An 11,955-nucleotide genomic window follows, 5' to 3' on the forward strand; every position below is an offset into this window, starting at 1 on the left:
AAGGAAGAGATTTTCTGTAGGATAAAAAAGAGGTGGAAGGGATAAATTGGAAGACTGGGATGGACACATACATACCACTATATATAAAATAGATAACTAATAAGGATCTACTGTATAACACAGGGAACTCTATTCAATACTCTGTAATGGCCTATATGGGAAAAGAATCTTAAAAAAAAAAAAAAAAGAGTGGATAGGGACTTCCCTGGTGGTGCAGTGGTTAAGAATCGCCTGCCAATGCAGGGGACATGGGTTGCAGTCCTGGTCCGGGAAGATCCCACATGCCACGGAGCAACTAAGCCCATGCGCCACAACTACTGAGCCTGCGCTCTAGGGCCTGCGAGCCACAACTACTGAGCCCATGCGCCATAACTACTGAAGCCCGCATGCCTAGAGCCCGTGCTCCACAACAAGAGCAGCCACCGCAATGAGAAGCCCGTGCACCGCAACAAAGAGTAGCCCCTGCTCACCGCAACTAGAGAAAGTCCGCGCGCAGCAACGAAGACCCAACGCAGCCTAAAATAAAAATTTTTTTTTAAATTGGAAAACCCCATTTTATATGGCTATAAAAATGCCAATTTTTGGTTTTGCTGGTGTTTCAAAGCCATTCTATGAACGCACTAAGTCAATGTACAATCACACTTACATCCAAACCTAACCTTTCTTTGGCCAAGGGTTCTGCTTCCTGAAATACAGTTAATATTTTGGATTCCTATTAATAAGAAAGGTTTTCTGCAGGCTCAAGTAGACGAAGTGTTGTGTCACTTACTGGTTTTATACTGTGAGTAACGAGCCACACCATAAAGATTCTTGAACTCACTTGGACCCCAGCCACAAGCACAGAAGTAGGTACAATTCCTTAAAGAAAAAAACAAGTCAACCACTGCCCTAAATGCAATCTATGCCAAACATAAAAATTAAATTAAAAACTCACCAATTAAACAGTGGACTATCTGTAAGCAAACACACAAAAAAAATCACATGTCAACAGCATACAACATAAAATAAATTCCTGTCATCGTTGGTTTTAAATGCATCTGTAGGGAGTAAATAACCAGCAAAATAAGACTGATTTTGCTCAACTGATATATTTTCAAATAAATACGGCAGTTATAGAAAAACAGCGTCGTTGAAAACTTACCTCAAGCAAGGCAAATGTCTGGAAAAATTTAAGTGTCTTCTGAATACTTTTATATAAACCTTTGTGTGTTCCATTTTCCATATAAAAACGTACCATGGCAATAGCTAGTACCAGCCACCTAGAGAAAATAAAAGCATTTTATAAAATTCTATCACAATGAATTCCCCTGAATCCTGTAAAGAAATGCCATAATTTATACAGTAATAACATGTATGTGTTATTATGCTCTCAGTTCATTATTCTATTTTAAAAACCCATAGGAAGAAATGACAAACATCGTTTTTACATTGACTCTTCAAGGGAATAAAGAGAACATTCGAGATCAACTACATACAAACGTCAAACAATGTGCATTGTATTTTTGGTCTCAGCAGATAAACTGATGGACTGAAGAAATAGGTTTCTGTACCAAAAATGAAGTTATTGTAAAGCATTTAATAATTATACAAAAATTTGAGGTAAAAAGCTGTGTGTATAAATATGTATTTTATACAAATATATAGTATATATTTATATGTAATTATAGGTAAAAATCTTGAATAAGAATCATTAATTAACATTTTTATAACTTGCTCTAAATAAAAACAATTGTGGTGCCACAGAAGAGACACATATAGGAGGTCAGACATAAGCCTGCTTTTAAACAGTGTTTTAAAACTAGTGGTTACCAAAAGGGAGAGAGCAGGGGGGAGGGGCAAGACAGGAGTAGGGGGTTAAGAGATACAAACTAGTATGTATAAAATAAATAAGCACCTAGGATATATTGTACAGCATAGGGAAATATAGCCATTGTTTCCTAATAACTTCAAATAGAGTATATTCTATAAAAATACTGAATCTCTATGCTGTACACCTGAATCAACTATACTTCAATTGAAAAAAAAGTTTGTTTTCGGAAAAGAAAAAATACATATGCCCCCTCCGCCCTTTTAACTTACACTTGTACATTAAATATGGTTGCTGTGAATTAATGGCGCTTAAAAACACACGCTACACCTGTGGAGACCAGCTTTGTCACCTGGGTACTCAATCTCCAAGGATCACTGATGAGAGGTAATTTTTTTTCCCCCCAGTTTCCATTGCAATTACAAAAGCACTTTGAAGTTTTAAAAAGTTGTGTCACCTGTAACTTTTAAAAATCCTTAATAATACACCCATGGAAATGAATAGCTACCCCAAGCTTTTGAAAACAATGGTCTCCAAGGTGTCTACTTAAATGGATTTATGAATTATAAAATTTATAATAATCTTATACAGTTTTAACTTTTTAATTAAAGAGCACTCAATAAAATAGACAAATGGCTTAAAGGTGCCTGCAAAGAAAGGACCGACTGAGTGGGGTGAAAATGCAGACTCAATCAAACAGCAAGAAAATGGCAGAGGGGCTTCCCTGGTGGCGCAGTGGTTGAGAGTCCACCTGCCAATGCAGGGGACATGGGTTCGTGCCCCGGCCCGGGAGGATCCCACGTGCCGCGGAGTGGCTGGGCCCGTTAGCCATGGCCGCTGAGCCTGCGCGTCCGGAGCCTGTGCTCCGCAACAGGAGAGGCCCAGACAGTGAGAGGCCCGCGTAAAGCAAAACAAACAAACAAAGAAAAGAAAAGAAAATGGCAGAGAGGCACTTCAACCCCGGGAATCTCTTCTCCTCAGCTTAAAAACAATGACCTTTAATGAGATATGACAAGAAATCAGGCAAGTGCCGGAAACTATCATAAAGACCTTTGAAATGTAGAAGTATTAAGGATAATAACAACAATGATAATGATAAGTACACTTTCAGAGAGCTTTCAATGTTCCAGACACTGTGTTATATGCATATTTAATATATTAATATTTCATCCTCACAATCACCCCGTGAAGGAGCGACTGCTACTATCCTATGTCACTGCTGTGGAAACAGGCAGAAAGGGCCCTGTAGCCAGTCAGCTGGGACCTCAACTCACCACTCACCTCACAGTCTCTGCTCCTGAGCTACTCTGCTGCACTGGTCGGGCTCTAAGCATATACTGTGCCTTGGGATATTGGCTAATCATAATAATTCATGTATTTAAATTATAAGTAACTTTTAAAGTTATACAGAATGTGATGCTCAAATATTTTAACTGATAGCACTACGCTATCAAGAAAGTTTGAAAGCCACTGTTTTATACGAAACAATCACCATGCAGATACCGTGCGACTTACCCTAAGGCTCAGAGTAAGTACGTTAATGGTGGAGGTCTCCTAACCCTCAATGCGCGCCCCCTTCCACTGCACCATGGCTGTTACTGGATTCAAATCACGGTTCCATCCCGCATTAGAGCCAACACTCAACCCTGTGCTGCGCTAATCTGAGTGTGCTAATTTGGATAACGTTTTAGGTACCTTCCAGGTTGAAAATGTTCTGATTTCATTATCCTCAATGCCAAGTCCTTACACTACTTCGACCAAGAAAACAAAAAGCTTAATGTTTTCATTCACATTTCCCCATATACTTGTCTTTTCTTTTAGACAAATCCAAATCAGATTTTTACCAAACACTGATTTAAGAGGTAAGTGTTAGCCTACCAGAGAATTCATCAAAAGATTAATTTACATGGCAAGTTTTCTACATTTTTAAAGGCATGATAGAAAAATCCATGCATTTTACCAGTATAACAAATTTCACTGTTGTCCCATAGGTGGCAGTATTGTACCAACTAGTACAGTATAACGATGCTATCACCACTAACCTGTTGGAAATAAAAGAAATTAACACTCTGGGGTTAGAAAGGACCATGGACCTATCTATGCTAACCTCTCATCTGTTTTTTGGTAAATATGGCCAGGAACTCATCTGAACTAACCCGTGTTCACTTCCTAAGCAACCCGCCCCCCCCCCCCGCCCCAATCACAAAGGGTGAGAATCAAAGTGTCTTTTGAGGGCCTTATATTCAGCTAACGTTGGGCTTCCTACATCCGTCAGTTTAGTAACTGTAATTCTAAAAATTTCCCAAAGCAATCGGAGTGTTTACAATTAGGAATTCTTTTTTGGACAGTTTTTTTTTTTTTTTTAATATACCAGAGCTAACGATTGCCTAAATATGAACCCAAATAGACACTTTCAGTCCTTGACAAAACGCTCTCTTGGGAAAATATAAACGTGTTCCACACGTAGAAGGTTTCTCACTTGCTTAATTCATTTATTTATTCATTCATCTTCAGGATCAATACAAGACAGGTACTGTGCTAGGTGCTGGGGAATTAGGGATAAACAGGACAGAGTTCTGGCCTCAGGGAAATCTTAAGCTACTAAGTGGAGACGGAACACTGCAGCAAGGAGAGGGGTGGGGCATAACTTCCTAAACGCCTCCTCACACTCACCAAATGCCTCCTTTTCGTGCCACTATGGGTGCAATCACCCTGAAACATCTTACTGAAGGTGGAGCTCCTTCTTCTAGCTACCTTCTGGTGCTTCTTTTTCTCCTCAGATTTCTTGGAGACCACCTGCTTTTTGAAGAACTTGGTTATCTACACCTATACTCCTTTTTTTCCTTAATTTCAACACCGCTTTAAAAAATTTTTTACGGGCTTCCCTGGTGGCGCAGTGGTTGCGAGTCCGCCTGCCGATGCAGGGGACGTGGGTTTGTACCCCGGTCCGGGAGGATCCCACGTGCCGCGGAGCGGCTGGGCCCGTGAGCCGTGGCCGCTGAGCCTGCGCGTCCGGAGCCTGTGCTCCGCAACGGGAGAGGCCGCAACAGTGGGAGGCCCGCATACCGCAAAAAAAGAAAAAAAAAATTTTTTTACAAACAACTTCAAACATATACAAAGGTGTAGAGAATGGATGGTACGATGACCCCCATTTGCCCACTGCCCTGCTTCAACCAGTATCATCTTATTAACAATCTTATTTCATCCAGACCTCTATTCACTTCTTTCCCCACAAGCCTTCCTCCCTGATTACTTGAATCAAATCTCATACATCCTATAATATGATTCATAAATGCTTAATTATGTATCTCTAAAAGGTTTATTTTTCATAAACATAACCACAACACCACTATCCCATGTGAAGAATTGAACAATAACTTCTCCAAACACAAAACTTAAGAGTCAAGATACGAATTTCCTTAACTGTCTTATCATTTTTTAAAATCATGATTGAAAGAAGATTCATACATTGCAATTAGTTGCTATGTGACTTATGACTCTTTTAAATCTATAGGTTTCACCTCCTTCCATCCATCCTCACCGATCCTCCCCTCTTTCTCGTGAAATTTATCTGTTGAAGACCCTGAGTGGTTCCTGCAGAGTTACCCTCGGTCTGGGTTTTGCTAACTGGATACCCACATGTCATTTATTATGTTCTTCTGGCCTCTGTATTTCCTGGGAGTGCGTCGTTAGTTCTAAAGGATTGATCAGACAGATTCACGTTCAAGGTTAACTTCTCCCTTGTGTTGTGTACTTCTCCAAAATTTTTGGCTGTCCCTCTTCTTTGTGGTGTCAGCACTGACGATCACTGTCCAGATCCATTATTTCGGCAGTTACTGAGGAATGATGATGTTCTGATTTTATCGCTGCTTCTTTAAATCTCCTTCAAAGTAACCATTGGGAGGCTTGTACCAGAGATGATCTTTGACGTTCATACAATCCACACTTCTGTGTGGTGTTCACTGACAGCTCTAAACTTCCTCTCCTAGACCACCTGCAGACTCGTTTAGTAGCCAACATGTGTTTCAATTTATCACACATAAGGCTCTCGTGCCAACAGAGCTAAGCTGAAAGGTTCATAAAAGTAAAAAACCAGATAAACTGGACTTCGGTAAGATTAGGACCTTCTGCACTTTGAGAGACATTGTGAAGAGAATGAAAAAGCAAGCCATACCTGATAGAAAATATTTACAAATCACATGTCTGATAAAGGACTGGTATCCAGACTGTATAACGAACTTTCAAAATTCAATAGCTGAAAATCAAACAACAAACCCATAAAAAATGGGCAAAAGATTTAAACAGACCCTATACCGAGAAAAGGTACACAACTGGTAAGTAACCGCATGAAAAGATGCTCAAGGTCATTAGTCACTAGGGAAATGCAAACTGAAATCACAGTAACACAATACACCACTTAGAAGGTATAAAAGTATGACGACTGACCACACCGCGCGCCGATGAGGATGTGTGGCAACCGGAAAGCTCTTTCACTGCCTGTGCGGATGCACGGGCGAGCGCTTTGAAAAAACAGTTTGGCAGTGTCGTAAGAAATCAGCCATGTGGCTGCCATATGACCCAGCCATTCTACTCACAGGTATTTACCCAAGGAAAATGAAAGCGTGTGTCCACACAAGACTTGCACACAAACGCTCACCACGTCATCTGTCATAGCCCCAGACTGCAAAGAACCCAAATGTCCATCCACAGATACACGATAAACAAGCTGTGGTAGGTTCATACATGGATCCACCTGTCTCGGGAATAAAATATATGTCTATTTCTTAACACTTCAAGAAATGTATGTGCCTGAAACTTGGGTTTAGTGCTCTGCTAACGCAGACTATGTACACTGTGAGAATATCTTAAATAGCTTTTTTCTGCATGATGTGCATTTTTAAATTCACCACTAGGAGTAGGAATTAACATTTCTGAACACCCACTGTGTGTCCAGCACCCCGCCGACCACTTCATATGCACTATTTCTTTTTTTTTTTGCGGTACGCGGGCCTCTCACTGCTGTGGCCTCTCCCCGTTGCAGAGCACAGGCTCCGGACGCGCAGGCGCAGCGGCCATGGCTCACGGGCCCAGCCGCTCCACGGCACGTGGGATCTTCCCGGACCGGGGCACGAACCCGCGTCCCCTGCGTCGGCAGGCGGACTCTCAACCACGGCACCACCGGGGAAGCCCTCCACTATTTCTTAATTCCTTGTAATAACCTAGCAAAGTAGTTGTTTTGCTCCCTTGACAGATGAGAAAACCCAGGGTCAGAGAGGTTATGGAACTTACCTGAGGTCACCCAGCTAAAAAGGAGTGAAAACATAACCTGCAATTAACACCTTCCTCTACTGTTTACAGGTTAAAATCCAAACCCGTAAGCGAGGCATGTAAGGCCTGTGCAGTGAGCCAGGCTCCCCGTCCATCTTCCTTTCCCAGCCTACACTGCAGGCCCACTAGTTGTGACCCCACTAGTTGTGACCCCAACGGCATGTCAGCGTGAGTTGTTCCCTAACTCCTGCTCTTTCCTCATCCCCCTGCTCAGCTGGAAGGCGATGGTCCCCCTCCCCCACCAAAGCTTTCTCGGATCCTCCATACCTGTCTGACTTGACACCTCCGAGGAACACTTACTTCATCCTGTCTTCTACTGCAATCTACAAATGCCCCAGGTAGCACTCCTACAAGGACGGGGCCTAAAATACTCAGCTTTTGTCTCTCACTTGACCTAGGATAATGCACTAACACAGGCGGGCTTCAAAAGTGTTTGTAGCAAAGCAAAAAAATAAAGAGAGAGAGAGAGAGAGAGAGAGAGAGAGAGAGAGAAATGCTCCCTTTCCTAGTCAAGTATCTGTTGTGAGCAAGTATAATAAAAATCCTCACATCCTTTAAATTACCTTATTACTTAATTAATTACATCCTGTAGTTCTACTTCAGGAATTCATCCTAAGCAATTAATTCAAGAGAAACAAATTAAAGCAAAACATCATTAGAGGCATGATTTAGTCCATTACTGTACCTTAACTCTATTCCCTCTTGGGTAACCATGAAAGAGTGTAATTGTGAAAACTACATAGAAATATTTGCTGAAACAGTGAGTGAAAACAGAATATCCTACACCGCAGATACTGTAACTACAATATCCTATAATGTGCATTCATTCACTCAACAAATATTTCTTGAGTGCTTCACGGAGCTGACGCTGTTACAGGACGATGCAGACAATAAGCAACAGGACGCATCGGTAAAATTCATTGTACAGTTAATACGGTAATAAGCAGCAGGACGCATCGGTAAAATTCATTGTACAGTTAATACGGTAATAAGTACGCTAGAGAAAAATTAATCAGGCAGGGGGAATAGGAGTGTTTGTGTGTGGTTGCTATTTGAATGAAGATAGCCACGAAGGCCTCCCTGAGGATGGAGATTTGAGTAAAAATCTGAAGGAAGTAACTCACATGAGCGATAACAAGGAAAAATGAAAGGCCATGCAAAGCTTATAGAATTAGTCAAGTTCTTTTCTACTTTTATGTAAAATTTTATTTCTTAAATATTATTTTGATTGTTTTCAAAACTATTACAAAAAATTAATAAACCCTCCAAAGTTCTGCTAAAAGAGAAAAACAAAATAAGCAAATGAACAAAAAGAACCTTTGCATTAGCAGATGTAAACTAGTATATATATAGGATAGATAAACAACAGGGTCCTACTGTGTAGCACAGGGAACTCTATTCAATATCCTGTGATAAACTGCCATGGAAAAGAGTATTAAAAAACAACGTCTATATGTGCATAACTGAGTCACTCTGCTGTACAGCAGAGATTCACACAACGGTGGAAATCAACTCTACTTCAATACAAAAAAAAAAAGGTGGTAAGAGAGTGAATCTTAAATGTTTTTATTCCCAAAATCAACATGGTAACTATGGAAGGTGATGTGTTAACTAATCTTATGGTGCAAATCATTTTGCAATACATACATATACCAAATAATCACACTGTACACCTTAAACTTACAGTGTTCCATGTCAATTACAACTCAGTAAGGCTGGGGGCGGGGAAGCAAAAAAAAAACCCAACAACAAAGAGCCTCTTGCTATCCAAACCACTAAATGTTCACGCGTGTGTCCCGCTTTCAACACCACAACTTCACCAACTCATTTACCCCTCTGCCCCAACCCTCCAATTAAATCGGGAGGCTTTCTTGCATCTCATGCCTATTTCCAGAATTAATCCCACTTGGAATATCTACCCTCTACATATGTAAATCCTATCCCTTCTTCAAATCTCAATGCCTTTAGAAAGCCTCCAAAGAGTTAATTATATGCATTATTCCATTTTCCGTTCCCCTTGCCTTTAAACAGAGATAAGAATGGCAAGGGACCTTCTCAACATAGGCAGGGAGAGAAACAAGTTTCGGGGACGCAGTAATTTGCTGAGCCAGGGAGGAAGGTTAGGAATGAAGTGTGAGAACACAGCTGGGAGAACATTTAATTCTGCTTCAGGTCGGGTAAGAGACCCAGAAAACTTCAGAGGTGGCTTGGCTAGAAGTCACAGCGGAAACACGGGGATTATTAACCAAAGAATGAACAGCCTGAGCAAAGATGGAGAGAGCCATGAAAATAAAACTGCGTGGTGTTTGAGGGCATAGTGAGTTACAGGCTTCAAAAGCAATAAAACTGGAAAGAGGAAATCAGGGAGATACTGCAAACGGCCTTGAACGACAGCCTAAATCCCTTCCAGTACAGTGGAGGTAATGGGGGGGGGGGGGTCACCGAACGCTTTAACTGGAGTTATGCATTGATTTTCATTTTTTGAAAAGGTAACTTGGCCTTCAAAAGGGAGAGTGGCCTGGAAAGAAAACGGACAAGACCAGTTAATAAATGGTAGGCGTCCCCGAAGCGTTTATTAACTGGATGAGACTAGCACAGAGGAGAGAGGATATTTTCAGCCTCCAGGGTATCTAAAGGCTGCAGCACACAGTGGGTACTCCATTGTTCTCCAGTAGCTTTGACTCTATTAGTTTTCCCTTTCAAGATTATAAAATTTAGTAAAGTGGAAAGAAGTAGCACGGCTCTGGACTCAGACTGTGCCGAAATCCAAGTCTGACACTTGCTGGTTTGGGGAACTTGAGCAAGTTACTTCACCTATTTGTGCCTCGGTTTCCTAGTCTATCAAATGTAATATCATGCACCCCTCACAGGACTGCAGAGGACCAGAAATGACACACTACACCTAGAGCGACCGACACAGTGCCTAGCGCACAGTGAATCCTCAATAGATACCAATATTTTCATTAACTGTATTTGGTATTAAGCACATAATAAGTACTCAGTACTGTGTCAAATCATTTATTAAATCTTTATCAATCACATTTTTCTATAAGCCCTAGAGAAAGTTAAAGGTATTAAACGTTTCCCCAGATCTGTATAGATTAATAATACTTCATGTGATAACGGGAAAATAACTTTTTTAAACGGCAATGCCGTTGAGAAACGCAAGAGCATTTCCCCAGCCGGTTTTGAAAAGCGGTCGACACAAGTCACTGTGACAGCTCTTTGCAAAGAGACAGTCATTGTGTAACCTTAACTTGTAAGTCGTACTCAAAGCCACAAATAAAAGTACAGGGTATCAGTCATGGAGCCAACAAGATGCTGGACACCAGTGCTATGCTCCGATCCGGCAGGGTTTTTTGAAAACCGTCCCAAGTAAGAAGCTCTCGGGAGCACTAATACTTTAAAAAACAAAACAAAACAACGACAGCAAAAAAACCCGTAGCGACACGAAGTTAGGAACACTCTGCCCAGCCATCGGCGGCACGAGGACACGCACTCCAGGGGCCGGCGGCCGAGGACGCGGGTCTGGGCCCCCGGCCGGACGGCTCCGGGCTCCGGGGTGGCGGGACCCCGGCGTTTCTCCAGCTGCAGCAGCAGCGGCGCCCGCGGCGGCCGGGCCGGAGCCGCCTCCCCCGCGGGGCGGCCCCGCATTCCTGCCCGGGTCTATACTTAACCTCCGGCCCGCGCCCCGCCGCCGCCGAGCACGCCGTTGCACCGTATTAGGCAATGCCCGGCGAGCAGAGCCCCGGCGCCCCTGCCCCCCCCCCGACCACGCTCCATTCAAGCCCGGCGGCGGCGGCAGCGCCCCTCCCGCTCGGCCGCCGCGCGCGACCCCACGCCGCGACCACCCCACCTCCAGGCGCGCGCACGCGCGCCCGGGCCCTCGCCGCCCCCTCCCCGGAGCCGGGCGCGACCCCCGGCCCGCCGGCGCCCGGAGCGCGGAACGCCAAGGGGCGGCAGCGCGTGGAGGGCCCCTCGGGGCGCACGTACCCCGCGGTCATGGCAATGTTGTAGAAGGTGAGCCAGGCGGTGGCCAGCAAGCCCCGGCGCCTCATCTTGCCCGCGGCCTCCCTCTCCTCCCCGGCCTCCGAGGCGCCGCCGTTGGTGCTGTCCTCCTCGCTGGACGCCATGGTGGCCGCGTAGCCGGGAGACGTGGACGAGAGGGGCAGGGGAGCGGGAGGGGGCCCAGCCGAGCGCGCCGCCGAAGCGCCGCAGCCCGCAGCCGCCGCCGCCTCAGTCAGGCGCCCCATGTGCCGCGCGCAGTAGCCTCGGCGCCGCCAACCCGGCCGTCCGCAGGGGGAGGAGCGGGCCTCCCAGGCCACCGCCCCGCCCCGCCCCGCCCCGCCCCGCCCCCGGCCCGCGGGAGTGCGCGCCGCGCAAGGGCCTGGGCGCGGGGGGCGCGCGGGGGTCCCGGGAGCTCCTGGGTGCGAGCTCAAGCTCTGCTCCCGGGGAAACCCATCCGCCTCGCCAGCTGGGGGAGCCTCTTCTTGGAGACAGCTGGGGCGTCTCGGCGCAGACGACGGGCGCCTTGCTACTTGGTGCCTTGAGTCGAAACGCACCTGGACTTGGCGTGGCCCTGCCCCGCCCAGACTTCTGTAAGATTGTTTCTGGAGGTGGAGAGAGGCTGTGGGATCCTCCCGCCAAAGACTCATTCTTCAGAGCTTCTGGGGAGGAAGCGCCCACTTTTCACCCTGTTTCACTTTTCCCAGCCAGTAGAGCAGGCATGGAGCGGGGGTGGGGGTGGAATAGGAGTGCCCCACCTGCGTGGATTCCACTGGAGCCAGTGTTATGTGGGCGTTCATTGCACTGCAGCGCGG

General features: G+C 45.0%; 1 protein-coding gene across 3 annotated transcripts in view; it reads right to left on the reverse strand.

The window, feature by feature from the left end:
• The window catches only part of HACD1 (3-hydroxyacyl-CoA dehydratase 1), a 30,608-nt gene extending 19,208 nt beyond the window's left edge, over window positions 1–11,400 (reverse strand). For all 3 annotated transcript variants that reach the window (XM_067030742.1, XM_067030741.1, XM_059058343.2), the window contains exons 1-4: window positions 11,129–11,400; window positions 1,142–1,259; window positions 935–953; window positions 770–858 (exon numbers count right to left, since the gene is read on the reverse strand). In XM_067030742.1, coding sequence (XP_066886843.1) covers window positions 770–858; window positions 935–953; window positions 1,142–1,259; window positions 11,129–11,388 — 486 coding nt within the window. In that variant the 5' untranslated portion in view covers window positions 11,389–11,400. The remainder of the gene's footprint in view (window positions 1–769; window positions 859–934; window positions 954–1,141; window positions 1,260–11,128) is intronic.
• Between the last annotated feature and the right edge of the window lie 555 nt (window positions 11,401–11,955).

This window comes from Kogia breviceps, chromosome 3 (assembly GCF_026419965.1).
Source record: "Kogia breviceps isolate mKogBre1 chromosome 3, mKogBre1 haplotype 1, whole genome shotgun sequence".
Classification (NCBI taxonomy): Eukaryota; Metazoa; Chordata; class Mammalia; order Artiodactyla; family Physeteridae; genus Kogia; species Kogia breviceps.